The 19,488-nt window shown below is 35.6% G+C and overlaps 5 protein-coding genes and 1 long non-coding RNA gene across 9 annotated transcripts; 3 read left to right on the top strand and 3 right to left on the bottom strand.

Annotated features, from left to right (window-relative positions):
- Positions 1-593: 593 nt before the first annotated feature.
- On the bottom strand, positions 594-3,916 carry LOC125606434 (AAA-ATPase At3g28510-like). Its single transcript, XM_048775499.1, has one exon. It carries the CDS (start codon positions 2,412-2,414, stop codon positions 864-866), a length of 1,551 nt encoding a protein of 516 aa, XP_048631456.1. The 5' UTR covers positions 2,415-3,916; the 3' UTR covers positions 594-863.
- A 1,677-nt stretch (positions 3,917-5,593) lies between these two features.
- LOC106371134 lies at positions 5,594-7,696 on the top strand. 3 transcript variants are annotated; one of them, XR_007337760.1, is made up of 5 exons: positions 5,608-6,122; positions 6,482-6,699; positions 6,771-6,910; positions 7,057-7,313; positions 7,411-7,696. It is a non-coding gene; the product is annotated as an uncharacterized LOC106371134 (long non-coding RNA). The 3 variants fall into 3 exon arrangements; XR_001274467.3 differs by having other exon boundaries at positions 5,594-6,122; positions 6,766-6,910; positions 7,057-7,696; XR_001274468.3 differs by having other exon boundaries at positions 5,604-6,122; positions 7,057-7,696.
- A 444-nt stretch (positions 7,697-8,140) lies between these two features.
- LOC125606433 (uncharacterized acetyltransferase At3g50280-like) lies at positions 8,141-11,966 on the bottom strand. Its single transcript, XM_048775498.1, has one exon. The coding sequence runs from the start codon at positions 11,308-11,310 to the stop codon at positions 9,754-9,756; it is 1,557 nt and encodes a 518-aa protein (XP_048631455.1). The 5' UTR covers positions 11,311-11,966; the 3' UTR covers positions 8,141-9,753.
- Positions 11,967-13,955: 1,989 nt separating this feature from the next.
- On the bottom strand, positions 13,956-14,653 carry LOC125606442 (60S acidic ribosomal protein P2-3-like). The gene has a single exon (XM_048775510.1). It carries the CDS (start codon positions 14,583-14,585, stop codon positions 14,241-14,243), a length of 345 nt encoding a protein of 114 aa, XP_048631467.1. The 5' UTR covers positions 14,586-14,653; the 3' UTR covers positions 13,956-14,240.
- An 875-nt stretch (positions 14,654-15,528) lies between these two features.
- Positions 15,529-15,930, top strand: LOC125606430 (transcription factor MYB35-like). The gene has a single exon (XM_048775495.1). It carries the CDS (start codon positions 15,529-15,531, stop codon positions 15,928-15,930), a length of 402 nt encoding a protein of 133 aa, XP_048631452.1.
- A 1,777-nt stretch (positions 15,931-17,707) lies between these two features.
- On the top strand, positions 17,708-19,191 carry LOC125606438 (CLAVATA3/ESR (CLE)-related protein 25-like). Of its 2 annotated transcripts, none has more exons than XM_048775505.1 (3): positions 17,708-18,163; positions 18,573-18,630; positions 18,727-18,923. In XM_048775505.1, exons 1-2 carry the CDS (start codon positions 17,895-17,897, stop codon positions 18,604-18,606), a joined length of 303 nt encoding a protein of 100 aa, XP_048631462.1. In that variant the 5' UTR covers positions 17,708-17,894; the 3' UTR covers positions 18,607-18,630; positions 18,727-18,923. The 2 variants fall into 2 exon arrangements, with proteins under 2 accessions (XP_048631462.1, XP_048631461.1); XM_048775504.1 differs by having other exon boundaries at positions 17,795-18,163; positions 18,573-18,635; positions 18,727-19,191.
- Positions 19,192-19,488: the final 297 nt, after the last annotated feature.

Below are 19,488 nucleotides of genomic sequence, written 5' to 3'. Positions count from 1 at the left end.
GACTGAACCAACATCCACAAAAAACTGGAAACGTTATGTTGACCTCATTGTCTTAACTAATTTTCCTGATTTTTCATGGCTCACGGTACTCTTGGTAAGTTGTCAATGAAAAGAAAACTAAACTTGTAAAGACGAAGGGATCAAGATTCAAGACAATAAGCACATCATTGTGTTGTTGGAAGGGAGATGCAACCCAAGGGGATATAGTTTTGCGTTTAAAGGGTTTTACTTAGACCTGTCTCTTCTTCAAGCTTCTGTTTCAGCTCCTCTAGTCCAATTCCCTTGAAGCAGAAATGCTCTTCCTTTGCTAATTCGTCCACTTTCCCAACTCTATATATAATAGATTAGCCTCCCATCTGCCTTGACTGGTGAACCCAGCAAGCTCTTTCTAGATGCTACTTCTGCATGAACCCTTAACGATTTGAGAAGCAAGTTATGTTACTAGATTGTTCGTCTTAATGCTGCCTACCATTTTTGCACCATTAAGTTTATGACAAGTCGTCTTATGCTTGGATTTGGTTAGTCTGCCATCTTCCTATAACAAATATGGCAGAGATAACCTGAACCTTTGCTAATAGAATAAATATAGGTGGTACTTGAAAACATTAGAACAATCAAATAAGATACTTAAGATGGCCTAATACAACAATCAAATATTTACTTAAAGATGGCCTAATACAACAATCAAATATATATACTTAAGAGACGGCCTAATATACAACAATCAAATATATACTTAAGACGGCCTAATACAACAACCAAGTAGATACTTAAGATGGCCTAATAGAACGACCTTATTCAATCCACACAACACACAAATAAAACAACACACATCAGGCTTCACTTCTTTTCCTTATACCCTTTTAGTTGGTACCATTCTTCTCAGATAGGTCACCATTTACTTTTGATCCCTTAACTTTCTTCTCGTCTTCCTCTGTCTTCTTGTTATCTGCCTCCTCTTCTTTCTTCTTCTTCTTCCTCTTCTCTTCCTTCTCTGCTTTACTCTTCTCTTCTTCCTCAGCCAATTTCTTTGCCTTCGCCTTCTCCTCCTCCACAGTCTTGACCAAACGCTTGATACAAACATCCGCATCTTCTTCATCAGATTTAGGCATCAAAGTCTCTGCTACATCAGCAGGAGACATATCTGTTTCCTCAAGCAACCTCTCAATCTCTCCATACAACTCATGTGACTCAATCTCCAAGAAGTTCTTAGCCAAAACCTTGAACGCTTCAAACCTACAATAAGACATCTCAATATGGTTGTCCATCCTCCCTCTCCTTATCAACGCAGGATCAAGCTTATCCACAAAGTTTGTAGTGAATATAATAATCTTCTCATCACTACAAGCTGACCATAACCCATCAATGGAGTTTAATAGCCCTGACAATGTCACTTTACTCTTTTTCTCATCTTCTTTCTTCTTCTCCTTCTTCTTCTCCTTATCTTCCTCTTCATCTTCCTCCTTTTTTGTCTTCCTCTGACCCGTAAGATCAAGAGAGCAATCTATATCCTCAATCACAACAATAGACTTAGCTTGTGTCTCAAGCAACAGCTTCTTCAGCTCTGAGTTATCCTTCACGGTCGTTAACTCAAGATCATACACATCATAGTCCAAGAAGTTAGCTATTGCAGATATCATAGTTGACTTCCCTGTCCCTGGAGGACCAAACAAGAGGTAGCCTCTCTTCCACGCCTTCCCAACCTTCTTGTAATAATCTTTCCCTTTGCTAAACTTCACCAAATCCTTCTTGATCCTCTCTTTCTTCTCAGGATCCATTGCCAAAGTCTCAAACGTCGCCGGATGATGAAAAGGAACGTTACTCCACTTCCCTGACATCCATGGATACCACTCTGAGCTCGAGTTGTTAGTGTACAGCTTCCTCTCTCTGTTCCTCACGCCAATAGCTTTCCCTTCTCTCAAAACATGAGTTATATAAGTGTCTATGATCATCCCTCTGTGTCTTCTGTGGAAAGTGAGTGTAAAGAACCTTCTCTCGTACGAGTTGTTCCGACCGTAGTTAGATTGTGTCTCAGTCACTTTCACGTTGGAGTACCACTTCACCTTCACACCGTTGAACACATCTTCAACTTCCTCGTGGTCGTCCATGCTAAGCACCAACGACTTGCTGTTTTTGGACTCGTTGGCCTTTAGCCGTTGAGCACGAGCGGCGGTATTGGTGGAGAGGTAGTTGCGTATAGCGTTGTAGTTCTCGCTTCTCTTGAGACCTTCTTCTGTGTGCTCGGTGAACTTGATGTGGACGTAGAATGAGAGCCATCCGAGTAGCTTGTAGAAGTATATCTCCATTTGAGATCGGACATGGCGAGGGATGTATTGCGAGTACACCGCCCAAATAAGCATGACACTCGACACCGACTTGGCGGTTATTCCCCATATTGCTACGGTTTCAAGCATCTTGGTTTCTTGTTTTGCAAGACACTTTGCTTGTGTTGCACGAAAGAGTCTTTGTGTTTTTTTTGCTCTCTTGAGACTTGGCTTTGGTTTTGTTGCTTCATTACCGTCGATTATATAGTACTCTAGAGGTCCAAGGAAGCTGCCATGAAACTAACTCTATAGGAAACCTATCATATATATGCAGAATATTATTATGTTGTGGAATCGTTATGATAATTTTGTTTCTTAATTATATTTAGTTTACTTTCAGGGTGTATTAACGTCACTAGTCTTTGTTGTTGACGATCTTAACTTTAGGATTAGGTGAAAGGTGCTAGAAAATGGTCTCCTGATTATCCTTAAGGTGCTAGAAAGGCTACTAAAATAAATTTCTGAGATTTAAAAATTCGATAAAGTATGAGCCAAAGATAGTTTTTCTTAAGCAAATCATTATACTATAATTGTAGTCAACTGCAGTAACTTTTATACACCTTCGACTACAAGTTTAGATAATAGTTAACAGCTAGGCCGCATTTACGTAATTAAGGTCTTCGTTTCTTTATCTTTAATCTATAAAATTGGCAATTAATTTCTCACATAAAAGTAGCTTTTGAAAATTTATTAAAATACACGGTGGTGACTTGTTTTACACGATAACGGGTTATGTACTCAAAGAATTTTGTTTTTGCATCAATTCGTGATCCACATCTAACTCTTTTATCCGATAAATTACCCAAAATAAAAAAAAAAATGCAATTTTTGATGTTTGAAAAAAAATCAATGGGATAAGCTTACTAAGTTACTATAGAGCAGTGATGGGTGGAAAAAATCAGTAAAGGAACGTTTGACAAAAAAAGAGTCTTGATAGTCATAAATAATACAGTTTTACTTTAAATTTTTTTTTCTCTAACACTACTTTCAATCCCCTGGATATTAAAAGAAAAATATTTAAGATTAATGTGCGTGGTAGCCATACAACGATTCGAGAATGAATATGCTGACATGTCACATCTAGAGAGTTTCTCAAGCCAACTTTACAAATTTATTGTAATGTTCTTTCCTAAATAAACTTCACCAATATCGTTTTTCTAATATAATATTTTACAGGTTTTATTTTCAATATACTCACATGCATAGTTCAACAGATTATACAAAGTTTCTACATAGAAATACAATTTGCAAGAAACTAATTGACATTTATTTTCCTTCATAAACTTCTCAAACTCGATTACAATTACGGTAACATATCATTGCATACTTCTTTTTTACTCAATAATAGTTGAAATTAGAATTTTTTTTTAATGTTTCCTCTTACCATCGGCTAAATTGTGGAGAAATAATTTGTCTTAATAATTTTCTTTTTCTTTTACTATTATCTAGATTTGATTTGATTTTGCATGCGTTATAGAAATTATAATATGAGACTATTGGTTTGATATCAAGACTGTCTAAAACTCATATAACATGAACCAAACTAATAATAATAGTTTTTGGTTTATCATCCAAAAAACCAAAAACCTCAAGCATTTTAACTCAACAAACTAAAATAAATATAGATTTAGAATGGTAGTGATATTTTAGGAGATTATAAATAAAAAAAAATAACCTTAAACCAAACCGATATTTAGATTAAAGAGACCTAATGTCTTTTTATCTAAAAATAGTGAAATTGATAATATTATTACTTAGTTAATTATTATGATTAAACATGAAAAAAAACAATCACTCAAAACTCAAAAGTAAGGTCCTGCAAGAGTTTTACTATTTTTGACAAATTACAAAAAAAAAAAAAACAAATCGTTTTTGACCACGTAGTAAAGTGTGTATTGTAGACGGTGATAATAAACGGCATACATTTTGCTAGATTTTTTTTTGTTTATTTCATTAAATAAAACTTCCAAATTATTCATTGAAATATAGAATACTGAAACTCAAATTTAATTTAAAAAAAAAACAACTCAAAAAGTCAAGTTGACATTAAACATATTCAGTTTTTAACTTCACAAAACAATTAAAAAGCTTTCTGCTTCCAAAAAGGACTAGGACTAGGCATTTTATCATATAAATTTAATTTGATCCATTATCTCATTCAATTCGATCTGAAAATTTTGGATATCCGTAAAGTTTTGTAGCAAAACAAATGCTAAAAATATAATATATCCGTTAAAATTGAAGCAAATCACAAATATTAAAATTTTAAGAACCAGATCTCCGCTCCACTCCACCAGCTATATAAACACATACACACACATATATATATATATTAACATACACGAATAATATCTATTATATTTCCATACAAATTCAAAACGTGATTATGTCACATTTATTTCAATTTCATTAAAACTACACTGCCATATACAAATCCAAAATGTAAATTTGTCACATTTATTTCGATTTAATTAAAACTACACTGCCATATACAAATCCAAAATGTAATTAGTATTTTATGGCTTGTTGTACCATCTTTTTCTTTTTTTCAGTTCATTTTTTTCAGACTTCTCACTATATCTTTTAGTGTTTTTCTCCTATATATTTGTATTTTCAATAAAACGAAAGTTATGAATACAAAAATATTTTTGACATTAAATTTTATTGACTTAATTGACGTTCGTAATTTTAAAATTAATATAATATTTAAATTAAGTTTCATAATTATTAAATTACTTTTAAATAGAAATCGAATTTATTTTATTTATTATTAAATAAATAATTGAAATCATTTATTTTAACGAATACTAACATTAACATCATTTGAAAAATTGATGTGTGTATTAATTTCAATTTTCACAATTGATACATATTAGCATCATATACAATAACTAATGCAAATAAAATACATTTTTATATTAGTTGTTAATAAAATGATGCAAATTATTTGCATCACCACATTCAAAGTAATTTAATTAAGTGATGCAAAACTTTTTACATCATTTATAATTAATGCAAACACACAAAATAACACAAATTATTGAATTTTAACACATTTTGATTCTTAAAATATATTACTAATTTTAATTAATTTATTAAAAAAATAAAAGTTAAATATCAAAATTAACTACCATTGTCTAGAGTTTAATATGGTGTTGCTTTCGCAATTTCACTTAATATTTAAAATGGCAGGTGGTATATTTCTGATTAATTTATGGTGATGTAGCAGAGGTTCATTTGTTTTAAATAATATATTTTCCATTAAATCTTATATAATAAAGTTGAGTTGTCTCTCTCCTTAGGCTATCCACATCATCAACTACATAGGGGCAATTCAAGACACGTGTCATACTATAATTCTCAGATTTCGCTTCCTGTTAGCGTCTTGCAAAGTGGGTTTTCATGTTTGCAGAGGCCCAATAGGTAATTTAGGTATTGTGATAGATTCAGAATAGGTCCAAATGCCCCGTAACGCAACTCCTTCTACGTTCCAATCCGACGATTCAAAGTTCCCAGCCACCGCAACCTGTTCGTAACCGTCGACGTTAAACTTTGCAATCACTACAAGCTTTCAACGACTTCTTAATCATTCTGCATATAATATATATATGGACTAGAAGGCATGAATCCACGTATCTCATCGTTTCTCAGTTTTCTCCTCTCCAAAACTCTCTCTAAGGGCGAGTTTGACTATGGCGATTCTTTAACTGATTCTGTCTGATTTGAAGGCTGGTCTTGTCAGCAGGCTCCTTTGTTGTTGGGAAGGAATAAGGTCGAGAGCTTATTGGAATTGGAAAGGTAATTTTTGTCAACTGAATATTTTAGATCTTAAAATTATTGGGAAATGTTGTGTTGTTAATGGTTCAAACAACTGAAGTTCAATTTCGTTGCGGAAGTGGGTGTGGATAAAAGCGATTTCAAAGAATTTCTCTACCGAGTAAGAGCTCCGCGGTGAAGTTGGTCGTGTCCATTTTGGATACACTTGTGTTGCTAATTACACTTTCGCATATTTAGTGTTTTCAATGGATCAATCCTAGATTTTAGGAATTGATTTATGGGGGATGATGAGTACTTTTATATAGATCTCCCTTGGCTATAATTTGGAAGTGCTCTGATTTTTGAGCAACGTTTTGGGTTTTTGATTTTTAAAATCGTAGAATCCAGTGGTCAAGTTTGTAGGAGTGGTAAACGCGAAAGAAAAAGTTATAGCAGAAACGATGCATCAACTCTCCCTGGAGATCAATGGGGTTAATAAGAAGAAATTTTATAAAGCAAAAATGTGGGTGAGCCAATGTTGAACTTCAAGGAGTTGCAGGAGTTCAAGCCTGTCGGTAATGATGCCCCTACCACTACTACAAACTTGACTGAAAATAAGGTATGACAACAAACTACTGTATATAGATTAATAGAAAACTTTGATCATGAAAATTTGTTCTTTTAGGACAGATGAGCATGAATCTAGATGGAGAACTTCCATGAGATGATCCACTACATTACTTTGCTGTTCATGCTGTCAAGAGCATCCAAAACAGATCTAACTCTTTGCTACTTTATGAACTTCAATAGGGTGTGCATGCAACCCTGAGGTATGCCTACATGAACAAATTAACGATTCTGAATTGCAAGAATGTATGGTAGATTTGGCTGTCCTGTACCAAACATATTTTTGCAGTCTTTTCCCGCTTCAGGTTTGAGTAAACTTTCTGAGTAGTTTCATATTTTGTTCCAACAGACCGATTTGAGGTTTATGGAGCTTCGTAGATGACATCAGGACTGTCGTGTATACATGCTTTGGAGATGTGTGCTTTTTGAGCTGTGAAACATGACTACTATATAGTGGAGTTATACGGGCATGAGATATCTTTCAAATGGAAAACCTCAGAAAATGGAAACGTACATCAACACATATTTCAATCCGCTATCCTAATGGAGTTTATAGAAGGATGATCTTCTTCTTTTTTTTGATCAATAGAATGAGGATCTCTAAAGGTATCTTCTTTCTTTGAAATTTTAAGTCTATATATATAAGCCCCTCCAACTTTATCGTAGCAAAAAGTGATGAATATGATTAGGAAAATATGATTAGGTGAGATCAACACGGGAACCATGTGTTTGATTTGATCAAAAGGTAAACAGTGTGTTACATCAGGTAAAGAATAAGATTACTGGGTTCGGTGGAGATAGTTGGAATTATCCAAATTTGTAACTTTCGGTGACGAACAGACAAGTGGTGACTAAGCTAATGGTTTGTGTTTCCTTTACGTACTTGGAACATCCAATATAACCTGTTGTTTCCATCATATAGATTAGTTAGCTAGCAAAGGACTCTAAACTGATGCGTTTTGGAATATATGATGTTTTTGGTCGACATATATTTCTGACTTTACAAATCAAACACAAGAAACACACGTTAATCGTCCGAATCAGACCCACAATGTCCAGGAATATTTTAAAAATGGTTACTTAATTATCTACTAAATTCATAACAATATGAATTCAATCGGATTTTCGTTTCCATGTTCAATCTCGATTAGCAACACTTACAAACCACCATCAAAATGTGAAGGGCATTGGGTTTTGAAATTAGGATTTAAAATTTTATAAAATAAAAAATAAATATTAAAAATTAAAAAAAAATTAAAAAAAATTTCGAAAAAAAAAATTTCAAAAAAAAAACTATAAAAAATTTCGAATCTGAAACTGAAACTATAAAAAAATTCTTTTTTTTTTACTTTTTTTTGTTTTTTATTTGATTTGTTTTTATTTATTTTTGTTTGTTTATTTAATTTTACACCAAGGGTATTAGGGATATTTTATCCTTTAATGAATGTCATTTTTGTGACTTTCTCTTTCTAATGCCATTTTTGTGACAAAAACTCAAAATGTACTATTATTGACAATTGCCCATTTTAAAACTCTTACTTCTTAGTTAACAAACAAGAAAGAACATGATTTCTGAAAACCAAAATGGAGCCATCAAATTTATTAGAACGAGAACCTATCTTCTGATTTCTTGATGATCAAGCAAATAAATTGTCTATCAAATTGACTCGGCCATTTCAAACACATTGAAAAGTAACATAATCCATTTGGTAAGAAATTATACATCAATTGTCATTTAAGCGAAATGCATAACGTCCACAAAGAAACCGTTTCATCCTAAACGGATCTCCTATAAAAATGTCTGGTTTATCAACATATTGGTTGAGTTGATTGGAAGTCAGCCTTACTGCTCAACTTAAAGAAGAGACAAACAAATATTACGCAACTTACTGATATAAGGCAGATTTCATTACACAAATACGAAATATGATCAACCATTAATCTAAAACATTACACCAAAAATTACTAATTACAACAACAAATGTGACAAAAAAAAATATGTTGGTAGACAAGAAAAAATGAATTGAAACAAAAAAAAAAGTTACACGAAAATCAAGGTCCGGGAACATAGTAAACCAACAAAATAACATCCACCTCCAAATGGATAATAAGCCAAACTTATCCCAAATAAATAAATTTTTTTCGTGCCCTATCACTCCTTCATCAGTCATCCCAAACGCCTACAATCTAAGCTCCAAATCCACATGCAATTAGCTTCTACATTAAGAAAAATTAAAACAATTACCATTAACCAGTATACAATAGCAATAATTGGAGCAAACTAAAGAAAATTTAAAAGATATAAATGCTTACCCTTCTTCGCCACATGCTATCCGTCTTCTTCATTACACATTTAAATAGCACGAAAAACTATCATTTTCTCCTCGGCATAAAACTATAGAAGTACACATCTATTGACCTAAAATAAACCTATAGTTATCACATTATAATAAATTTACAGTTCAAAAATCAGCAACAAAACAAATGAGGACCAACGTTGGGAATTTAGAAACAGAAACCTCTCCTTTCTACTAAGATGATTTTGAAAATATTACTACATTAATTGTATAATGTGACATTTCCTAAAACAAATTATTAATTTACTATTTAGTAGAAACAATTATATATCCTAATGAACAATCAAAAGAAAAAAAAAATACCCAACAACTAGAAAATATAAAAACATAATATATGTTTGCTAGAAACCCATATCGACCATCAAAATGTAACATCTCCAACAACATCATACAAAGCAGGTAAAAGAACAGACACACACACAATGTAAGAGCTTATCCACATATACTGGTGATTCAAGGATTATGAACGATTTTGAACTCATTAGAGATTAAAACATACGAACCTTACGCGCCGGAATACCACTAGTAATATCATAAACTGGAGAAACAAGTTTGAACAAAAGCCCTTGGAGGGGTTAGTGTACTAGCTACCACTAGCACTATTATTGTCTATTGTTTAAATATGATTTTTTTCTTATTTCTTTAACACACAGATTGCCTAGCAGAAATGTAGAACATAAAAGAAAGAATTACAATCGACTTGGATGAACACATAAGACATGCTGTAAAAATTCTGCATCAGCCAATAATTTATCCAAAACGTGAGACCATAAACACGTTTGAATCTCCATGCTTCGTTGTTCAGTTCCCGGGTAAACAAGGATTCTACCATGGCCAGAGATTCCCGGTCCAGCTCGAACCGCAATCGGTTTACCCCAACCAAAATCGTTTCCAAACACATTGAACCGCGGAGAGCTGCCAACAAGGAAGGAATTATTCAACATTAAACCATTCGGTATCTTTGGGTTCTTCACCCAATCCTCAGCAAAACGCTTGAGTTCTTCATTCGTTTGCGACCTCACAGTTTTGTCCAGTTGCAAAGCAGCCCAACCCAGTCCATTGTCAAGCATCTCTCCGGCCGTTGTAATGGCTGTGGGCAGTCCGACCATGTTTCCAAAACACTCTTTCTGGAGCGGAGGGTTTAGCCTCTGTCTCAAATCCATAGGCAACTTGAAATGAATCACTTCTTCCGGATCGAGATCACTGTTTCTGATTATTGACCTCCACATATGCGCCAAAACGGCTTGAAACGACGAGATTTTCAGATGCTCGCCATAAGCAGCAGCAGCAACCTCGGCGTTGGCTTTCGCTTTGAGCTCGGAGATGTGTCTCCTCGTGAACCGAAACATCTTCTTTCGTAGATAGAGCAACGAGGAAGATGCAACAACCCTAACGGGTGATGATGGTACTGTCTCCGAGATGGGGATCCGAATCGGGTAATCAATCTCTGGGAGGAACCAGCCACGGAGAGGCAAAGGAGGAAACGTTTTCCGGGCGGCGGAGCAAATCTCCGTCCAGGTTTTGAAAAAACTCCAGAAGGAAGCTCCGTCAGAAACCAAGTGGTTAATGCCGTATCCGATGAGGACTCCATCTTTCAACTCCGTTACTTGGAGAGCAAGCAAAGACCCCGTGACACCTTCTAAGCTTTTAACTCCGTTTGCTGGAAAAAACGTGTTCCAGTTATCCCCCGAACGTTCTAAAACATCGCTCACCGACACAGTTTTAGCATCTGCATGCACGAATTTGACACCCGAGCCATCGCAGTCTATGTAAAACGACGCCGTTTCGTCGTCTTCGTTGTGGATCTTCACTAGACGTCCAGCGAATGGATAGACGATCTTCAAAGCTGCGGAAAGAGAGGACTTCAGTTGAGAAATCACGTTGATTTTCGGGTCGGGTTTCGGGAAGATAAGAGCTCTTTGTGGGTATTCAGTTCGAAGGAAGATGAGATCCCATGGAGTGAGGTGGATCTTAACCCGATCCGATCCATCCTCGTTGCTCTCTGGTCGAACTATGGTCTCAGAGACCACTACAACATCTGCCATTTTTTTAAAAAAAAATTGATTATACACCAATGGGTGAGTCAGTGTAGTGTCAGAGGGAGGGATGTGCGTATATTTCAATGATTCAATCTCACCTAACGCTTCATAAGCCGAGTGTATGTTATATATAGATGATTCGATCTCACCTAACACTACAAAACTACCACGTGGTCTAACTGTATGGGCCTGATTAGCAGATCCCATTATCTGTTACTCGTCTACCACGTGGTCTAAATGTCTCCATTTTGAAGAAGATAGCTACCCAATCAACTGTCTACCACATTTGGCGGCAGAGAAATAATATCCTCCATAATCAGGTCCTTATCCCACCGAACACGGTGTTTAGGATTATTGATCGAGAGGTGCGCAACATTCTCTTAGGAAGAAGAGACAAGAGAAAATACAACACCCTCTTGTCCTCTTGGCTTCAGTTTACGTGAAATGGTGGTTGAAACTCCAATACTACCTTGTAATACTTCCTTGTTTTTCCTTTTTTTGCCTTGGAAGTGTTGTCATTAGGATTACAACTTTGTAAGTTCCTTTTTTCATATTTATATGATATTAACGTTTTAGCAAAAAAAAAAAAAAAATCTGTTACTCGTCAAATTGTTTTATTATTCGAGTCGATTTGTTAACTTATCTGAACTTGATGTGGACGTAGAATGAGAGCCATCCGAGTAGCTTGTAGAAGTATATCTCCATTTGAGATCGTATATGGCGAGGGATGTATTGTGAGTACATCGCCCAAATGAGCATAATACTCGACACCATCTTGCCCCATATTGCTACGGTTTCAAGCATCTTTTTCTGGTTTCTTGTGTCTCAAGACTCTTGCTTGTGTCGTACGAAAGAGTCTTTGTGTTTTTTTTTCTTCTCTTGAGACTTGGCTTTGGTTTTGTTGCTTCATTACCGTCTATTATATAGTACTCTAGAGGTCCAAGGAAGTTGCCATGAAACTAACTTTATAGGAAACTGATCATATATATGCAGAATATTATTGAATGTTACGATTATTATATTTAGTTTAATCATAGGGTATGTTACAGTGAATAACGTCACTAGTCTTTTTAGTTTATGATCTTTAACTTTAGGATTAGGTGAAAGGTGGTAAAAAATGGTCTACTGAACCACTTAAATATTTTTAAGATTTTAAAATTGGGTAAAGTATGAGCTAAAGATCTTTTTTTTTCTTAAGGAAATCGTTATTTTCTTTAAAAAGAATTTGAGAAAAAAATTCTATAATTCTAGTTAACTGTAATAACTTTAATACAACACCGACTATCTAGGTATCCGGACCTCTCACTTACTCCGACTATCCCACCGCATCCAACTAGTACCGGCAAGGAAAGTCCTGAAAACCAAACGAAAACCATGTTAAATCTACTGTGACCGGAACTCGAACTCGTGATGGCAGACACTTCAGCCGAAGTTTTTTTACCACCAGACCACGAGGTCCGGTTAAGTTTAGACTAATGATAAAGAAATGAAGACCTCATATGTTAATGCGGTTTAGCTGTTAACTATTATTTCATAAACAGACAGAAAAAAAAAGTTTAGATAGGATGACATATTTTACACGAGGTTTATCCGCATTAACATATGAGGTTTTCATTTCTTTATCATTAGTCTATGAATTTTATACTAATTTCTTACGTAAAAGTACCTTTTGAAAAGTTATTTTAAGATAGGATGACATATTTTACACGATGGCGGATTTTCAAATGCCACGATGTCAGTAATTTTTTCTCGTCTCACACGCACGCACTATCACGCAATTGGGTTTCGAGAGACTCATTAGGAACAAAATCAAAAGCCCAAATTCTAGAGCCCATGATATACAGTCTAAGGGCAAGATTAACGGCGTCCTAATGGCATGTCCTTAGCATAAATGACAATTAGTTTAAATCAAAAATAAATAATTATCTAAGGACATATCTAAGTTAAGATGCTTTTGTTCTCGTCGTTAGGTGATACGTGGCTTGGTGGGATTGGGCGATGAAACCGGTGAGAGGAAAATCGAATTGGGAAAGTGTTGTGATTTTCTCGTCTTTTCTTTTTCTCGACCGACGAATCTCCTCTCTTCGATCTCATCTCTTCTCGACCGACGAATCTCCTCTCTTCGATCTCCTCCCGAGAGTTCTCCTCTCTTCTCCACCGACGGATCTTCTCCTGAAGTTTCTTCTCTCGACGGATCTCCTCCTGAGGTTTCTCCTCTCTTCTCCACCGACGAATCTCCTCCTGAGGCTTCTCCTCTCTTTTCCACCGACGGATCTCCTCTCGAGGCTTCTCCTCTCTTCTCCACCGAATTTCTTTGACGGATCTCTCGACCGGTCTCTCAACGCTTCTCCCGACGGATCTCTCCACAATGTAATGTAATAAAAACTTTGTAGTTTTCTATTAAATTTAATATATTTCGATAATTTGTGTGTTATATTAAATTTAAAAAAAAAAATTTATCTAAAGACCAAGAATAAGTCCCACCAATAATCATCATTTCAACAAAAAGTCCTTACAAATGTCCTAATCTAAAAATAACAATAAAAAATCCTAAGGACATCATTCTAAGGACAATGGATAATGATGCCCTTCAAGAGAGCTTCACAATCGGCAGAAACAAGAACAGCTCCAAAGAGTCTCTCAATAAAGTGTCAGCTTCAGTTTCACAGTTAGTTTCTGAGTGTATCAATAAAAAAAAATTAAGTGACAATGAGGAAGAAACCGATTAGAAGAGTCAGATCCTTATCCTTATTTACAAAATGTGTATTTTCAGTGTCACTTTCAAAATCTAAAATTGATGTATCCTAAACAATCAGCTCTTGGAAAGTTTATATCACAAAAACCACAAACAATTATCCCCAAACTTAAAGACGTATACTAAAACCATTTATCAAAGAAACAACTTTGATAATCTCTTAGCAGCACATACGCATGGTGAAACTGTGGTGTTCAACATTCAGGCAACAAAATCATAACTGAGTAACATAAAATAGATAATTTAACGATAGATAACAAAGTCTTTAATAATCCTTAAAAAAGGTATTATCAACAACGATCCATTCATTTAAAACAAAATTAAAAGCGATAAATATTTCAGACAAGATCAGATCCTCCAAGCCTTCTGTCATAAACTAAACTCAATCGAAAAGACTCATCATGCCTTCACCATCATCCGACTCCTCCTTCTCCTCCTCAACCTTCTTCGTCTCCGCCGCTGGCTCAGCCGCCGAAGGAGCGTCGCCTCCTCCTCCTCCAGCCACCATAGCGACACCTGCACCGCCGGAAGATAGAGCCCCCATCTTCTCCCTCCCAACAGCGATCAGCTCGGCCACGTCGTGATCCTTCACGAGAGAAAAGAACAGATCTGTCTTGGCCTCGTCGAACTCAGCGCCAACGGAATCGAAGATGCTCTTCAGATCATCCTTGGTCGGCTTCTCGTTTCCGGCGAGCTTCGCGAGGAGGAAAGCAGCGATCACCTTCATCTTTTTTTTTTTACTCTGCGGAGTTTTTGACTGCTAGGGTTTGTGAGGGGCCCTTTAGAATCGTGTATTTAAAGGGGTTTTGGTTGTGCCTCTCCCCCATAATGAGGAGGAGATTTCTAGGGTTTTCTTTCCGTACGTACGCTACACGAAAGCGAGCCGATAATGGGCCTTTACTGGGCCCATATGTTTGCGCATTAATGAGCCGATAATGGGCCCTTTACTTAGACAGACTAAGTAAAATCAAACTCTTTAAAAAAAAGTCATGATTATATGTTGCTCATCTTCTAAATAAGCTTCTGGTTTCGTGTTCAGTTATGACCAAACTTTAATATAAGTCTGTTTGTTTTATCATCAAACTCAAGCAAGCAACCCATGATATGTATTATTGTACATTTCTGTAGTGTATGTACATGCCATGATAGTTGTCTAATCTACGTCATGCACTTGGAAGCTCTCTATATTTCTAATAAAGTGTAACAATCATGCAATTACCGTTAATTAAAAGCATTCAAGGCATGAGATACTCAACGTCTGTTTCTCTCTCAGAGCTTTTGCATTGCACCATTCTATTTCCATAAAGCAGATACTTTCAGACATTTCTAAGCTGATCTTCTCTCTTTGTGTCTGAATACTCAAAAAAATGGGAAGACCTCCATGCTGTGACAAGTCCAATGTCAAGAAAGGTCTCTGGACCACAGAAGAGACGCTAAGATCCTCGCTTAGGTTGCAATCCATGGTGTAGGAAACTGGAGTTTGATCCCCAAGAAAGTAGCCCTGAATCGATGTGGAAAGATCTGAAGACCGAGATGGACGAATTACTTAAGACCGGACCTTAAAAAAGATAGCTTCTCCCCCCCAAGAAAAAGAGCTTATCATTCAGTGTCACAGAATCATTGGCAGCAGGTAAAGAAGATACCTAATTGCTAATTAACTTCTTTAAAACATGACAAGAATCTATCAAACTACTTCAATCCATTTCTCTAGAAATTCAAATCATCTGGTCGGTGGAACTACATCTTCATGCTCTTCCTCATCGTCTTCTGCTAGTATCAACCAAGGGGCTCAAGCACCGGTTACTACATTCTGCTGGAGCGATTATCTTCTCTCGGACTCTGTTTCACCCATGAGTTCTCAGACACAAGTAGTGGGATCCTCAGCTACTAGCAACCTCACTTTTGCGCAAACGGAAAACTTCAACAGCCAAGCTGAGTCCAGCTCTAAGAACATTGCTACCAAGGCATCTGGAACGTGCCATTCAGCGATTTACTTTGTGGATGAAATATTGGATAAGGACCAGGAGATGATGTCACAGTTTCCTCAACTCTTGAATAGCTTAGATTATTAGATCCTTCTTTTTGTTGTTATTGTTGCTTCTCTTGTAGCTTCTTTTATGTTCAAGAACTATTTCATGTGCTTTTTCAATAATTTTTCTTCTCTCTTTATGATCTTTATTATCACCAAAGCTTCTTGGGATCCAAATATGTTTCAGTCTAAAACATACACAGCTCAGATTGGACCCTCTGCCTGCAAGAGAAGGTTCTAGTTCCTTCGCTTAAAGGCAATGAACAGAGGCTGGGATTAAAGAGCTAGTTTTGTTCCAAAGTTTGAATACTAGAATAAGTTGTTTTGGATGTAAAATAATGCAGCTACTCTTCTGGCTGTTACATCTCAAATACTATGATTTTCCGCACTTGCTTTTATCATGTGATACAAGATCATTTAGTTTTCATTTCTGTTTCTTGTTGTCACATATTCTTACTATCTCGTGTTATATGTTTGCAGTTCCTTTTGTACATCAATTGCCATTTTGTTTGTTGCCAAGTCCTAGCATGGAAACAAGTTGCACTAATATAATGGTGTAACTACAGTTGTACACACTTTGAGATATAATGTCAGTTAGAGTTTTTTCCTTTTTTCCATTACATATGGCTTGTTTGATGGCCTTAAGTCTGAGAGACAACTTGCTACACACAACTTCTATATGTATGTATAATGTACGTCAATAACTATCCTAAGCGTCAATAACTTCTAAAAACTCGTTAGAGCAATCTCCAGCAAGCATCAGTCTAAAGAAATCATCGGTGTCATCCATGACATTCGAGTGATCTCCTCTGATTTTGCTTCAATTTCCTTTACGCATCTCTCTAGATCAAAAAATACTATCGCCGATGGCTTGGCAAAAGCGGCTCTTAGAGCCCATCTTCTGTATTGACTTCCGTTTGGGCCATCTTTGGGCCTAAGCAATTTGAGTTTCATTTAATATAATTTATGTGACAAAAAAAAAAAAAAAGACAAAACCTTTATGAGAGTGACATAACTAAGGTATGTGTTAATCTTTCTTCCCTTCTTTCTAATTTATTCTACTTTGGTAACCAACTCTACATAGAGCATGCAATTAGAAAACTCTAGAGGGAAATATTGAGATGCCTTTACTCACACAATCACTGTAAGAATCAATACCAGAAGGACACCATCATGATCATGTGTAAGGTCCCTATACAATACAGGGGATACATATGTATAGTAATAAAATTGTGGGGTTATATCTATTTAAACTTTGGCTTACTATGTACAAGGCAAGCTTCTCTTTCCCACCAAGGCCAAAAGAAAGTTTGCTTGTGACATAGAAACAAACTGACTCCATCTTCCCTAGCTGTCAATCAGATATTGATTCTTTTCTTCACAATCTGGACATGTTTCTGAATCAGTTTAAGTTTATCATTTCATATCTGCTTTAGTGTATTGTTTAGTGAATACCCTTTTCTGCTAATTGGTTCTTGGTAAGGAGGGAATACTTAACAAGGAAGAAAGTTGTGGCTTTAGATCTTTTTCACAGGTTTGTTTCTTATTTATGCATTACATTCTTAATTGATTCTTATTGTTTAAAGGAAAGATCCAAGTGAGATAAGATAGTGGTAAAGAAAAGAGTAGGCTTGCTAATACTCAAGTCACAAAAGGCACACTGTCATATGCTTTATAATGGCTTAAAATATATGTAGTTAGGGAGCCTGTGAGGTCCCCAATGGTTTGCTGCATGAAAAATCGCATCTCAAAGCAAATAAAAAAGGTACTTAACGGGCCCATATGTTACATAAAGATATGTTTTTCCATAACTTTCTCTTCTTCTTGCTTCCTTTTTTTTTCTCTACGTGGACACCTACCTATGTATGATGCTGCTTTGTGTCCATCATTTTTAAATAGACCCAATCACGGATCTGTCTTTCCAAGGTATATAAAAACAACTTAAATGCTTGTTCTGTCCATATCTCTCTCTCTATTTATGTGACAGTCACTTCACCAACATCATGAATGTTCTGCTCAGTTTATTCTTGTGTTTGGTTGCTCAGCTGTAGGGACATACGTTGCAGTATGGGTGGAAATGGCATTATAGCTTTGGTTAGAGTTGTTGTGTCTCTTGTTATTATTGTGTTTCTTCTTGTTGGTATCTTAGCAAACGCTGCACAAAGTGTTCCATCAACAGAAAAGGTCAAGAGTTTGCGGTTTAGTGGTAAAGATGTGAATCTGTTTCATGTAAGCAAGCGAAAAGTTCCAAATGGAGCTGATCCTATCCACAACAGGTTCATCATATTTTCTCTCATAGTTCTATCTTTTAGATATTCTTATTTGAGTTTGGTATCAGAGATTAAGCATTTTGAGGATGTGGTCTTGAAGTTGGTTTAAGTATGTTTATACAAGAAAACTAATCTTCTAGTATTAGCTTTTTGCTGAATTCAAGATTTACTTGGATGTAGCTTTACACATATACCGATAATTACTGGTTTCTAGAAAGATTTTTAGCATGTGGAATTCTTGTTCCTTCCTTCTTTTATTTGTCCTTAGAAAGCAGATAATGTTATCATTGTTTCTCTAATTCCTATGTTTTAAAAAGAACGAACGACACTTGTGACGTACTTGACCACTTTAGTTAAAGTTCTATAGTAGAAGACTCAACTTTACTGAGCTTTTGTTTCAAAACTATCTCTTCAGGAAAGAAACTTCAAGACAGCCACCACGAGTATGATCTAGCTTCCAATATTTACGACTTGTAAGGTATGCAAACTTTTTGTTATAGATAATCATGTCAGTATAATGTAAGTCTCTTGTGGGCTTAGTTCATCTTCTGTTTCTCTACCTTTTTCAGACAAGATAGTGGATAACTCGACCTTCTCAATTGCGTTTTCACGTCAAGAAGCTAGTTTTTTCTTCTGGGGCAGTCCATAACTTCAGATTCAGATTATATGCTAAGAACACATAGCTCGTGAAGCCTTGCTCTGTTTTCCAAAGTGAAGTCTTGCTCTCTTTTTCTTTTTGGGAACATTGTGTCTGGAGATTACAAACTTTTAAAGTAAAGGTGTAGAGAGAACATTGATGCAGATATTAAGACTTTTAAGGACTTTGTAGGGTTTTTGTAATAACATTTGTATTGATTATAGGTTTATGTCTTTATCCAACTCTCATGTTTTCCTCATAGTTCTTTCTTTCTTTCTTTTTGTCTTTTATTTATTTACGTTTAAAGTCTGCTTTTGTGTTTCCTCTGCTAAAGCAAACCATTAAACTAAAGTTGTCTGTTTTCAAAAACTCATTTTTCTCCTTAAATTACTGATTTATTAATAATCTATGCCTTGTATTCTTTAACTTCTTTTTCCAGGGTTTGATTTTTCAAAAACCCTTTCTCTCTCTTTCTTGCATTCTTTAACTTCTTTTTCCAGGGTTTGATTTTGACTGTATCGAGAAGCAGACCCTAAAGTAAAGATTCTGCAGAGAAAGCCCTCTTTATCCTGTTCTGCATGGGACATATATTCTTGTTCTGCACGTTCCTTTAGGTTCTTAAAAGAAACACAAGTAAAAGTTTGTTTTGTTTGTCACTCTTCCAAAACACAAGAAAGACACTTGCTCTTACTAT

Source organism: Brassica napus, unplaced genomic scaffold (genome assembly GCF_020379485.1).
Source record: "Brassica napus cultivar Da-Ae unplaced genomic scaffold, Da-Ae ScsIHWf_885;HRSCAF=1255, whole genome shotgun sequence".
NCBI classification, from domain to species: domain Eukaryota; kingdom Viridiplantae; phylum Streptophyta; class Magnoliopsida; order Brassicales; family Brassicaceae; genus Brassica; species Brassica napus.
The sequence above is the reverse complement of the archived record's forward strand: the minus strand, read 5'-3'. Positions and strand labels throughout refer to the sequence as shown.

Excerpts from the sequence above, each read along its gene's own strand:
- LOC125606434 (XM_048775499.1), bottom strand. The coding sequence starts at position 2,414 with ATGCTTGAAACCGTAGCAATATGGGGAATAACCGCCAAGTCGGTGTCG.
- LOC125606430 (XM_048775495.1), top strand. The coding sequence starts at position 15,529 with ATGACAAGAATCTATCAAACTACTTCAATCCATTTCTCTAGAAATTCA.
- LOC125606433 (XM_048775498.1), bottom strand. The coding sequence starts at position 11,310 with ATGGGATCTGCTAATCAGGCCCATACAGTTAGACCACGTGGTAGTTTT.
- LOC125606438 (XM_048775504.1), top strand. The coding sequence starts at position 17,895 with ATGTTCTGCTCAGTTTATTCTTGTGTTTGGTTGCTCAGCTGTAGGGAC. Across the intron at positions 18,164-18,572 it reads GCTGATCCTATCCACAACAG|GAAAGAAACTTCAAGACAGC; the intron begins GTTCATCATATT and ends CTATCTCTTCAG.
- LOC125606442 (XM_048775510.1), bottom strand. The coding sequence starts at position 14,585 with ATGAAGGTGATCGCTGCTTTCCTCCTCGCGAAGCTCGCCGGAAACGAG.